Below are 14,072 nucleotides of genomic sequence, written 5' to 3' on the forward strand. Positions count from 1 at the left end.
CCTAAGGGATTTTATAAACTTAATTTATTTGATTTCTTAGAGCCATTTACAGCTTGAGAGTTATATGTATATGTATATATATATATATATATATATATATATAATTCCCATTGCTCTCCTTTCTGATAGTTACAATATTTACTTAGTAATATTTCTATATCAGAAATGCTGTTTTTCCCATCTGTTTATAGCCTGTGCTCCATTATCAAGGGGCTTCATTCCCTTGCTCCGTGCAACTGCCACTGCTTTTAATAGGAGATCCATATGTTGACTCGGGGTAGAATGTGAATATGAATAAATGAGTGCAAACTATAAACAGAACATGTAAATACTGAAACTATTTGAGGCTGTGAAATGTATGTACACAGACAGCATGATTGTCAGGTGACTGTATTCTGCACTTGCAGCACAGGGAACAGAACTCACAACCTTTTCCTCCAAAAAAGACAAGCTTCTCCTACATAAGCTAAATGAGAATTTCCCTCAGATATAACTAGTAGCATTAGTCCTATTTTCCTTCCCTCTGTGCATTCACCTGGAGGTTGTGATATTTGATGGCTAAGGATGGATTTTTTTTGTTGCTTCCCAGTGAGGGGGGAAAACAAATCCTACCTCAGCAAGCTGTATTTTGATCTCAGTTTTCTAAAGGAATATTTTTTCCTTTTGGCCTGTGAAGAAGCCTACCTCATCTGAGCCATCTGCACAATCGTAATCCCCGTCACACCAGAATCTCGCAGAAACACAATCTCCATTTGTGCAGAGAAAGTCTTTCAAAGTGCAGGTTTGAGGCTCTGAAGGAAAGAAAATAATTAATGCTTATAGCCTTAATAATGTTTTGAAACTAAACTCTTACGTTCCAAAAGGAAGGAACAGAAAAATTACACAAAACAAACTACAATTAGTCAAATAAATGTGAATGAATGGTTTCGAAAAAATAGAAAATATTAATCAAACAGTTGTAATAAAGACTTTTCATATGGTTAAGAATTTGTGCCAAAATATTCTAAAAATAAAAAATCTTTGCTTATGACAGAGCCTTAGAAAGAATACCTTTTGAGCTAGCTCATAATTCTTCACACAACTGTAAATTATATTTGAAAATGAACAGACTTTACATTAAATTATATTATATTGCATAACTAGGTAAACTACCAAATACTTTTAAATACTTATGAGCAGCTTCTATCTATATGCAGAAAAGCAATCAACTGTTGGCAGATTTGTTTTTTGCTATAACTACTAGTTGTCACCCATTTTATGAAGGGGTCTGTCACAAGACTAGAAATAGAACTTTTTCCAGACCTGGTAATAAGGGAGGGAAGTAGAAGAAAAGGGGCACTTGGACTTCTGCAGCTTATTTATACATCTTTTTGTAAGTATATAAAAAGTTACGGACAGCCCAAGCAGAATTCACCTAAGCTGTTCAAATTTTATTGCTGTGGTTACTGCTTTTTTATTTTTTAACTGAGAAGAGGGATTGTTAAGGGTCTAAGATGGAATTGGAAGGAGGTAACTCTAAGCACAGTTATAGACTGCATGTTCAATGAGCTTGGAGATGAAGGGGAGATGGGATGAGAGTTGGAGATGCAGATGGGGTCAAGGGTGCGATTTTTGTGAGCAGGTAAACGAAAACATGTTTCTATTCTGGGAAAAGAAATGAACCAGAAGACAGGCAAGAGGTTGAATAGAAAGGTGAAAATGGAGGCAAGGCATGATGGGATGTAGGTCCCTGGAGGGTTTAAAGGAGAAGAGCAGACAAGAAACTTCCTTGTGAGTGATGAGGGAAAAACAGGTTAGAGTAGAGAAAAAAAGGAAATGAAAAAAGGGAGAAGGTCCTATTGTATCTCATCAATTTCTTCTTTGAAAAGTCAGAGGGATCCTGAGCAGAGAAGAAGAAAGGTGCAGGAGTGGGGAGCTCCAGAAGGAAGTGAAAGGTGGCAAAATGGTTGCTGGGCTAAGGGTTGTGGGACAGGATGAGTGTGTAGAAGTCGATCTGATTAGCTATGGAGATGGACAAATTTGAGGAAGAGACAGAGCATTCATACTGGAGAAAGTCCATGCAGTTGTGAGACCTCTGCCTGAGACAGATTGCTATGTGAACACAGGAGTGAAAGAAACAGATGTTGAAGGTGAGCTAGGAATATGGGTTAACTGGTGGAACCTTGTGATTAGAGAGAAGGGAAAATGAGTTGAGAATGGTGGACAGCAAACTGTGTAGAATCGATAACTAAGTTAATGGAGGAAAGGAAAAAGGGTAGGGAAGAAGGCTTTGAAAACAGAGAGACAGTCATGGTTGTTGATGGACTGGGAGTCACTAAACAATCAGATGGTAGGGTGAGGAAGAGGGGCAAGTGAGTTATATTGAAAGAGCCACGGTAGTCATCAGAAAGGATGAATACAAAAAAAGAGATCTCAGCGATAGAGAAGAATTTGGTGAACACCAGATCAAGTCAGAGGCTGTTTTCCATACAGCCTTTCATCTAAGTATTGGGAGTCTTAAGTCCAAATTGTCTTGAGAAATTGTTCATCGATGTGGGAGCAAACAAATTATTGCCCAAGTCTGAAATACATTTGAACCCTCACACCACTCTGATTATGGACACACTGCCTATAAGAACTGAAAGAGCAGGTGGTAGGGCTCTCTCTTTTTAATGCAGCTGGTTTCTTAACACTGACGTGTGACCAAGCTGTTACAAAAGAGAGCTCTAAGAGAAAAAACACAGGAAACCATTATATAAAAACTATGTGCTATTTTTCCTAAAAGACTTGTTCCTTCCCTTCATAAGCAGTAGCTTCTGGGAGTGACTGCTATGAACACCTGTTCAGAAGCTTGGAATGAAACACATCCCATCCCTGTCAGCTCCTGTTGTAATTCCTTGCCACAATAGTAGTATCTACACATCTTACTCCTGATTCTTTTCTGGGTTCTCAGTCATTTTTAGCACCTCTGAACAGAAAAGACCTAATCAGACAAACTTAGAGCTGAAGACTAATGAGATCTACTCTGTGCAAGGCAGAGCAAGGCTGAAGAGTCTTAAGTTCAGTTGGACTGATGCCGAAAATACTCTGTACCATAGATGGCTCATGCTTTTCAAACTTGTCACTAGTGAAAAATCCACTGATGCAGAAGTTGATGCCATCCACTCACAGCAAGAATGAGATCCCAATTTACATGTACAAGACCTAGTAGAGCATTAGTCAGTGTGAATTATTATTGCAAGGACTTTGAAAGAGGGTATTGGGATTTTTTTCTTTTTTCCTATATTATGCTTAGTGACATACTTAGCAGCAAGACATTTTGAAGGAAAGCATTCACACAAAGATTAGTAGTCATCACTTTTCTCTGAAAACCATAAAGCAATCTAGTAACTGCAATACGACATTTTCCCCTTCCACCGACATACATACACTTTCTTTCTCTTAAGTGCCAATTGCATCCACAGATTCCCACCTCTTTTTTTAAAAAAAAACACAGTTTAACTTTCAAGATGGGAACAACACGAAAACAATTGGTAAGGCAAATATTTTCAAAAGTAGCTTCTTATTCTGGGTGCCTAACTTTCAGAAATGCAGAGCATAATGCTGATCAGAGCTCCTACTATCTTCAACTAAAGTGCGATACATTTAAGAACTTCTGGAAATTAAGTACAAAGAGACTCAAGCAGAGCACCCAAAAACTAAAACACCCCAGAATCAGAGGCTAATTTTGAAAAATATTGCTCAAGCATTTAAGAGTGAAATACATGTATATTGCCATCAGCACCAAGTAGTCTGACTGTTGAATTCTGCAAGATCCAATGCATCTATTCTTCTTATAATAGAATACTCACCAGCAACCACACACCACACAACAAAACCACTAACCCAGGAACCTATCCTTGCAACAAAGCCCGCTGCCAACTGTGTCCACATATCTATTCAAGAGACACCATCATAGGCCTAATCACATCAGCCACACTATCAGAGGCTCATTCACCTGCACATCTACCGATGCGATATATGCCATCATGTGCCAGCAATGCCCCTCTGCCATGTACATTGGCCAAACTGGACAGTCTCTACGTAAAAGAATAAATGGACACAAATCAGACGTCAAGAATTATAACATTCAAAAACCAGTCGGAGAACACTTCAATCTCTTTGGTCACTCGATTACAGACCTAAAAGTGGCAATTCTTCAACAAAAAAACTTCAAAAACAGACTCCAACGAGAGACTGCTGAATTGGAATTAATTTGCAAACTAATAAAATTAACTTAGGCTTGAATAGAGACTGGGAGTGGATGTGTCATTACACAAAGTAAAACTATTTCCCCATGTTTATTTTCCCCTCCCCCTCCCACACTGTTCCTCACAAGTTCTTGTCAACTGCTGGAAATGACCCATCTTGATTATCACTACAAAAGGGTCCCCCCCACTGAAAATAGCTCACCCTACCTGATCACTCTTGTTACAGTGTGTATGGTAACACCCATTGTTTCATGTTCTCTATGTATATAAATCTCCCCACTGTATTTTCCACTGCATGCATCCGATGAAGTGAGCTGTAGCTCATGAAAGCTTATGCTCAAATAATTTGTTAGTCTCTAAGGTGCCACAAGTCCTCCTTTTCTTTTTGTGGATACAGACTAACACGGCTGCTACTCTGAAATCTGTCATTAACTGAACTAGTTCTGCAGTAGTTTTCCATACAAACAGATCAAATGTTGACACTAGTGGATTTTTCAAGTTTATGCACATATTTATCTTATTTTTCTTAAATCCACAGTGCATTGTGCATATATTTGAGCATTCCATTGTCATTTGATTCTGTTCCTGCTCAATATGCAATGGATTGGAGGTTCCAAAATATGATAAATTATGCAAATTAAATAATTTGTGGAAAAAGTAATTCACATGCAAATATGTATTTGTCATGTTTCTGTACTGATTTTCAAAATGTAAGCAAATCAGGTTTTTCATACTGATAATTAATTATTTATAACCAGAGTCCTGATGCTGGGGAAAATGCACACATTGCTTGAAATTCTCAATTGTCTGTTTGGAAAACAAATTTCCAATGTCTCTGGCATGTATCCATGTGATTTATTTGTGAACTTAGAGGGCTACTGTCACATCAATGTACAGAGTGTTACTGAAAGGAACACATACTAATAGTAATAATAGGTATTAACAGAGTAAGTTCTCTACACATAGAATAAAGGACAGAAACTTCCTAATTCCTTGTGATGTACAAACTCCTTCCTGGTTAAGAGATACTGTTGGATGACTGGAAACCACTGGGTTTTTTTTATCCTGAAAACTCACCTCGTATAATTACCTATTTTGTTTGACTGTATTTCTTTTACACTCCTGCACCATCTTACACAGTTCTGAATATGCATAAATATGCAGCTTATGGATATTTCCTAAGCTGGAGACCAGCTTGCACTTTGTACAGACAAAGTCGCTTCTGTCCTGTGGAAGAAAGACAAACATGGCACATCCAGAGCAGGTCACAACAGCTGAACACTCTCCATCCATATTACCTTCCTTCTACGAGCTTCCTCAGGAGTTGTAGTGACTACTCAGAGAAGTCAGCAAGATGTAAGCCTCAGTGGGCTCTCCCCGGGCGAACTCCCAGGCAAACTCCCCCTGTTAGCCTCTCTGCCGTTCGCACTCAGCTGGTTTGCAGCTGACTGGCTTTTTATAAGAGTCAGGCCCACTTAAGGCTCACCTGGAACAAAGCACTCCCAATTCACACTTTTCAAACAACCAATCAGTTGCATAAGAGAAACTGAAGATTTCCTGGACAGACGTCAGGATATGCTTCTATGGACACAATGTTCTGAAGATTCAGAGGAGGCTGCGCAGCAGAGACAGGAGGACAGTGAAGAAATTTGGCAGCATGTAACCTCCAGAAGAAAAAAGGGGAGCATCCATGTATCAGCAACGCAGATAGAGGTAAGCAACCATTTTCATGTTCTCTCCACAGGTACTAATGTGGAGAGTGGACTAGATAATACATCTGAGGGAAAGGAACAGAAGGTGACTCCGCCGATTGGAAGGCATGAGATGCACTGTCCTAGACATGGGGGTTCCACAACCACCACTCCCAAGAGAAGGAGGCAGGTGGTGGTGGTCAGGGTGTCTTTCCTCAGGGGGACTGAGTCATCCATCTGCTGCCCCGACTGGGAAAACCGAGAAGTCTGCTGCTTGCCAGGAGCTAGGATTCACAATGTGATGGAGAGACTGCCGAGAATCATCAAGCCCTCGGATCGCTACCCCTTCCTGCTTCTCCATGTGGGCACCAATGATACTACCAAGAACGACCTTGAGCAGATCACTGCAGACTACGTGTCTCTGGGAAGAAAGATAAAGGAGTTTGAGGTGCAAGTGGTGTTCTCATCCATCCTCCCTGTGGAAGAAAAAGGCCTGGGTAGAGACCGTCGAATCATGAAGTCAACAAATGGCTACGCAGCCGGTATCAAGTAAAGTGCCCCAAGAGTTGGTCCTCGGACCAGTTTTCTTCAATATCTTCATTAATGATCTGGAGGATGGTGATGTCCTCAGCAAGTTTGCAGATGACACTAAACTGGGAGGAGAGGTAGATAAGCTGGAGAGTAGGGATAGGATACAGAGGGACCTAGACAAATTAGAGGATTGGGCCAAAACAAATCTGATGAGGTTCAACAAGGACAAGGGCAGAGTCCTGCACTTAGGACGGAAGAATCCCATGCACCGCTACAGACTAGGGACCTAATGGCTAGGCAGCAGCTCTGCAGAAAAGGACCTAGGGGTTACAGTAGACGAGAAGCTGGATATGAGTCAACAGTGTTGAGAAAGCCAATGGCATTTTGGGATGTATAAGTAGGGGCATTGCCAGCAGATCAAGGGATGTGATTGTTGCCCTCTATTCGACATTGGTGAGGCCTCATCTGGAGTACTGTGTCCAGTTTTGGGCCCCACACTACAAGAAGGATGAGGAAAAATTCGAAAACGTCCAGCGGAGGGCAACAAAAATGATTAGGGGACTGGAACACATGAGTTATGAGGAGAGGCTGAGGGAACTGGGATTGTTTAGTTTGCGGAAGAGAAGAATGAGGGAGGATTTGATAGCTCCTTTCAACTTCCTGAAAGGGGGTTCCAAAGAGAATGGATCTAGACTGTTCTCAGCCGTAGCAGATGACAGAACGAGGAATAGTGGTCTCAAGTTGCAGTGGGGGAGGTTTAGGTTGGATATTAGAAAAAACTTTTTCACTAGGAGGGTGGTGAAACGCTGGAATGTGTTACCTAGGGAGATGGTGGAATCTCCTTCCTTAGAAGTTTTTAAGGTCAGGCTTGACAAAGCCCTGGCTGGGATGATTTAGTTGGTGTTGGTCCTGCTTTGAGCGGGGGTTGGACTAGATGACCTCCTGAGGTCCCTTCCAACCCTGATATTCTATGATTCTGTGAAAAGGAAAAGGAAAAGGAAAAGACCCAAATGTAGGTCAAGAAATATGAGTTCAATATATTAAATTTACATTATAAAATGAATTTTGTAGGGTAAATTATCATGCTAAATTGTATGCAATAACCAATTATTGATTACTGTGAATAGGATAACAGTAGTTTAAAGTAAAAAGTAATATGAGAGCTTTACCCTGCTCTCACTGCAGCCAATGGAAGATTTGATATTGTTTTCAAGGGAGTAGGTTTATGACCTCTTTTAAAGAAATGTTAAAAAAAAATAGCTTCGAAACAATTACCTAGCAACAGTAACAGGTATTCCTACTCTGGTTAGTTTCAAGCCATTTTACATTTTTTCTTCATTTTCTTTCAGTTTTATATAGATTTTATGTTCTTTGATTAATAACAGTAAAGGTGCGCTACTTTCTTTTAGACAGGAACAAGACAGCTGACTACTATAGAGTATTCTCTACAATAAAGATTTACCTGAAAAAGAAAATATTTTTTTCCAGGGAGAAGGGGAGGGGGCAGGGAAAGATCTTCAGTAAGAGTGAAGGGAGATAAAAGATGCCCTACACTTTGATTCCAATGTATTCAAATTCAGAGTTAGTTCACCAGAGCTATATACTTCTGTACAACCTTTGTTTTGTTGTTTGGAAGGCGGCACAAATGGCTGATGGTAGACCTCCTTGGCTTTAATGTTTTTAGAAGGACTTCCCAGTACAAGAACATTCTTCAAGGTAGCTATTTTATTGTGAAGAAGCTTGGAGTGGGTCTGAACTAAAGCCACTGAAGACAATGGAAGTCTTCCCAATGACTTCAATGAGCTTTGGCTCAAGACCAACAAACACATTCTTAATCAGTTATATAAAAGTCAAGTGAAAGGCTCAAGACATTGGAAAAAATGGGTAGTATGGGTTTATGAGTTACAAGAGGTACACAGATAAGGAAAGAATGATAACGTTCAGCTACACTGTGCAGGAAGCAGAGTTAAGTCATACTAAAGAACGATTTTCACTACACAGGTATTTCACATTATATTGATAGTAAATAATTCCATGAAAAACTGTTAAACATTTGTTACATTTTCCAACCAATGCTCTATATCACTGCTAATAAAATCCTTTCCCAAAACCCCTGTGTGTCAGAAGATGTTATATAAAGATAGATGTAAATACCTGAGCTGAATTTCTGGAAGGCAATTAGTGCATTCAGTACCCTTGAGAAACAACTCATTTTCTGATATCGATGCCTGACAAACTCTTTGTAAATTCATGTATGTCACGAACAATTTATCTTCATAATAAGTGTAATATATTTTGTCAGTGCTTTTGTACTTCTTTTTCATATTTTTTTTGTTACAATTAGTTCTAGTAATGGTGAGATAGCATATAAAGGTTTTTATAAACTTATTTCAAACACAGCAAGGCTAGTTTATACAGTTCCATGAGATATCATGATTTTGTAGGTTAATACTTCAATACTAATCTCCTGTTTTCAACTGTGATTCAAAATATATATTTGAGAAACCAAAGGAAAAGTTTTTACAAATATTAAGAAAGAGCCAGAAGGACACAAATAGAGCAAAATTCACTATTATGCAGACAGCCTACACAAGGCCTATGTCTCTCAGTTCAGGGTAATTACACCTTCATGATCCAGCAAGGGCACCTACTCTTAGGCTTCTAGCTTCCCAGTCTTCACCTCTCTTCGGAAGAGATGCACATCTCTCTCCTTCCTGAATGGGTTTTTTCCAGGTTGTATAGCTCTCTCCACCTAGGAATTCCCCAATGAAATCAGTCTATCTAAGCAGACCTGCTTTACTTTTCGCCTCAGGGATGGTAAATAGTGTAATTATCACAGTTAAATTACCACACAGCTCTTTCTAATCAAGCATATTTATTCCTGAGGTAAAAGCATTACAGAGAAAACTATTAAAAACAATAAAAGAACCCACATGCATGCTAATAAGCTTACCACCAACCAGGGCTCTGGTGAGTGAACAGTCCTTCAACACCCACCAAGGGGTTTTGCTGTGGTTATAACTTCATAACCACCTTGGTTCAGAACAAGCACACTCATGAAGCTGAGAGCCACTCCTTTATCCAGTGAATATCCTTTATCCTTTATCTGAAGAGACTGTGAATAGGTAATCAGACAGATAATGGGATTTCTCTTCAAGGACAGCTTCAAAAGGATGAATCTGGCCGTGGGTAATTTGCATTCCCTGCCTTCCAAATATTTCCTAGGAATCCCACACAACTTTGTTTGTCTAGCACATTGTTTCAAAGACTTCTTTGAAGGATATAACATCTCCCAGGGTTTATATTAGCCATGTCTCCTCCTCAAAGACGTTGCATACAATTGCACAATAATACAAAAACATTTGCATTCTTAATATAATGAACTCCTAAGATACTTAAACTTCATTCAGTAAGGTTTAACTTAATTCATTAAGGTTTGTTGAAGATATTGCAGCAAATTGCCATTTCTGTCACACTGTGTACCACTTAAGTCTTGCTTTTAGGATTTAAATGGGAGTTACTCGATACATAGGCTGTGTGTATGTGTCCTCTATATGGGGTGAATTTCACCCACAGTCATTAGTATACTACAGATGTCTTTATCTGGGAGTCTAAAGAACAGCTGATGATTGAAAGGGAGGTTTAATTAGCTAGGTAAATATAAAAATGACAAGCTTAATAAATTAAAAAAAAACCCTTGACAATTGATTACTCCACTGTTATTTTAAAGTTTCTATCACTATCTGTACTGCGAGTTTCAGAGTAGTAGCCGTGTTAGTCTGTATCCGCAAAAAGAACAGGAATACTTGTGGCACCTTAGAGACTAACAAATTTATTAGAGCATAAGCTTTTGTGAGCTACAGCTCACTTCATCGGATGCATAGAATGGAACATATAGTAAGTACAAATATATACACACATACAGATAAGTTGGAAGTTACCATACAAACTGTAAGAGGCTAATTAATTAAGATGAGCTATTATCAGCAGGCGAAAAAACTTTTGTAGTGATAATCAAGATGGCCCATTTAGATGGTTGACAAGAAGGTGTGAGGATACTTAACTTAAAGAAATATATTCAATATGTGTAATGACCCAGCCACTTCCAGTCTCTATTCAAATCCAAGTTAATGGTATCTAGTTTGCATATTAATTCAAGCTCAGCAGTTTCTCCTTGGAGTCTGTTTTTGAAGCTTTTCTGTTGCAAAGAAAATAACAGAACGCCACTAGCTGTCACTAGATTCAGCCCCCAACTAAAACCTCTCCAGTGCATCATCAAAGATTTACAACCTATCCTGAAAAATGATCCCTCACTCTCACAGATCTTGTGAGACAGACCAGTCCTCGCTTACAGACAACCCTCCAACCTGAAGCAAATATTCACCAGCAACCACACACCACACAACAAAAACACTAACCCAGGAATCTATCCTCACAACAAAGCCCGATGCCAACTCTGTCCACATATTTATTCAAGTTTCAGAGTAACAGCCGTGTTAGTCTGTATTCGCAAAAAGAAAAGGAGGACTTGTGGCACCTTAGAGACTAACCAATTTATTAGAGCATAAGCTTTCGTGAGCTACAGCTCACTTCCTCAGATGCATATCGTGGAAACTGCAGCAGGCTTTATATATACACAGAGAATATGAAACAATACCTATTCCCACCCCACTGTCCTGCTGGTAATAGCTTATCTAAAGTGATTTCCAGCACAAATCCAGGTTTTCTCACCCTCCACCCCCCCACACAAATTCACTCTCCTGCTGGTGATAGCCCATCCAAAGTGACAACTCTTTACACAATGTGCATGACAATCAAGCGGGGCTATTTCCTGCACAAATCCAGGTTCTCACATCCCCCCCACCCCCATACACACACAAACTCACTCTCCTGCTGGTAATAGCTCATCCAAACTGACCACTCTTCAAGTTAAAATCCAAGTTAAACCAGAACATCTGGGGGGGGGAGGGGGGTAGGAAAAAACAAGAGGAAACAGGCTACCTTGCATAATGACTTAGCCACTCCAAGTCTCTATTTAAGCCTAAATTAATAGTATCCAATTTGCAAATGAATTCCAATTCAGCAGTTTCTCGCTGGAGTCTGGATTTGAAGTTTTTTTGTTTTAAGATAGCGACCTTCATGTCTGTGATCGCGTGACCAGAGAGATTGAAGTGTTCTCCGACTGGTTTATGAATGTTATAATTCTTGACATCTGATTTGTGTCCATTTATTCTTTTACGTAGAGACTGTCCAGTTTGACCAATGTACATGGCAGAGGGGCATTGCTGGCACATGATGGCATATATCACATTGGTGGATGTGCAGGTGAACGAGCCTCTGATAGTGTGGCTGATGTTATTAGGCCCTGTGATGGTGTCCCCTGAATAGATATGTGGGCACAGTTGGCAACGGGCTTTGTTGCATGGATAAGTTCCTGGGTTAGTGGTTCTGTTGTGTGGTATGTGGTTGTTGGTGAGTATTTGCTTCAGGTTGCGGGGCTGTCTGTAGGCAAGGACTGGCCTGTCTCCCAAGATTTGTGAGAGTGTTGGGTCATCCTTCAGGATAGGTTGTAGATCCTTAATAATGCGTTGGAGGGGTTTTAGTTGGGGGCTGAAGGTGACGGCTAGTGGCGTTCTGTTATTTTCTTTGTTAGGCCTGTCCTGTAGTAGGTAACTTCTGGGAACTCTTCTGGCTCTATCAATCTGTTTCTTTACTTCTGCAGGTGGGTATTGTAGTTGTAAGAAAGCTTGACAGAGATCTTGTAGGTGTTTGTCTCTGTCTGAGGGGTTGGAGCAAATGCGGTTGTATTGCAGAGCTTGGCTGTAGACTATGCTTGATTGTCATGCACATTGTGTAAAGAGTTGTCACTTTGGATGGGCTATCACCAGCAGGAGAGTGAATTTGTGTGGGGGGGTGGAGGGTGAGAAAACCTGGATTTGTGCTGGAAATCACTTTAGATAAGCTATTACCAGCAGGACAGTGGGGTGGGAATAGGTATTGTTTCATATTCTCTGTGTATATATAAAGCCTGCTGCAGTTTCCACGATATGCATCTGAGGAAGTGAGCTGTAGCTCACGAAAGCTTATGCTCTAATAAATTGGTTAGTCTCTAAGGTGCCACAAGTCCTCCTTTTATATTTATTCAAGTGAACCATCATAGGACCTAATCTCATTAGCCATGCCATCAGGGGCTCATTCACCTGCACATCTACCAATGTGATATATGCCATCATGTGCCAGCAATGCCCCTCTGCCATGTACATTGGCCAAACCAGACAGTCTCTACGCAAAAGAATAAATGAACACAAATCTGACATCAGGAATCATAACATTCAAAAACCGGTAGGAGAACACTTCAACCTCTGTGGCCACTCAGTAAAAGATTTAAGGGTGGCAATATTGCAATAGAAAAGCTTCAAAAACAGACTCCAATGAGAAACTGCTGAGCTTGAATTAATATGCAAACTAGATACCATTAACTTGGGTTTGACACAAAAGTTTCACATGTGGGAAGTGCCCAAAGTTATGCACATAAATCTATAATTAGGGTTATAAATTACATGGCCTGATTTGCAGAGGTGCTGAGTACATATACCTCTAATTGTCTTGAATGCGGATTTGGGTGCCTAACTTTCGTCATCCACTTTTGAAAATTCTGACCAAAATGTTTTACTTCACAGGGACTGACTACAAATAACACATTCTGATCTCTGAAGAGGGGATAGGCGGTCTTCCACACTGACTGGCAAAAAGCCAAGCATGTAGCCTTTTCTTGGATTTTATAAGAAAGAAAGAAAAAAAGATAAGAACCCAGCTATTAAACTGCGGGGGTGGCAGTACAGAGCAATGTATAGGATTCTTTCTCTAAAAATGCCTAACAGTGATACTCTAGATGTTGCCCCTTTTACTCATGATTACATTTCAGGGCTCAAAGATGAAAGGAACTCACCCCTTCCTGTGAAGGTGTCACGCATTACTAAGCTAAAACTGGTGTTACGGGTCTTTACTGGGAGTAGCTAGCTCATACATTTCAAAATGTATGCAAGAAGCCCTAATCTGCACTCCATATTCACAGTGAGGAACAAAGTGAATTAGTCCCATTAGCTTTAATGGGGACCACTTTTTGAGTAATGTGAAAGTCAATGTGGATAAGGACTTCAGAAGTGAACCTGATTAGATTTAAAATATGGAAGTTCCCCTACTGACTATACAAAGTGTAACAGGCTGGCAGAACAAATTATCCCATTGTTCACTGGTATTTATGCTCTCGGGAAAGTGTTATGAGGGTTTGCTGACTCAGTGATGTTGCTGACTCATGGATATACCTGAATATAAGAAATATGGGAGTTACCCTCACACAGAGAAGTTAGATTAGCCAATCATCAGTTTTTAACTTGCTCTCCACTTACCCTCTAACCTTATTGTCATATGTCAAGTGTTCTACTGCATATTCATATTATGCAGAATTGTGCATGATACTCTTTTAATTGGCTACAGATCTTTATGGAAATAATTCAGATATGAGACTTTCAGAATCGTCATTTTGGATTCAGGTCAACTGATTCTGAATGTGCCAGACTAAATGTGACTACAAATGACAATGCAAAGAGTAGGATAGATA

General features: G+C 39.9%; 1 protein-coding gene across 8 annotated transcripts in view; it reads right to left on the reverse strand.

The window, feature by feature from the left end:
- LRP1B (LDL receptor related protein 1B) overlaps nucleotides 1-14,072 on the reverse strand; it is a 1,329,376-nt gene that overhangs the window by 159,995 nt on the left and 1,155,309 nt on the right. For all 8 annotated transcript variants that reach the window (XM_078847919.1, XM_078847920.1, XM_078847917.1 and 5 more), the window contains one exon: nucleotides 685-791. In XM_078847919.1, coding sequence (XP_078704045.1) covers nucleotides 685-791 — 107 coding nt within the window. The remainder of the gene's footprint in view (nucleotides 1-684; nucleotides 792-14,072) is intronic.

Source organism: Lepidochelys kempii, chromosome 11 (genome assembly GCF_965140285.1).
Source record: "Lepidochelys kempii isolate rLepKem1 chromosome 11, rLepKem1.hap1, whole genome shotgun sequence".
Classification (NCBI taxonomy): domain Eukaryota; kingdom Metazoa; phylum Chordata; order Testudines; family Cheloniidae; genus Lepidochelys; species Lepidochelys kempii.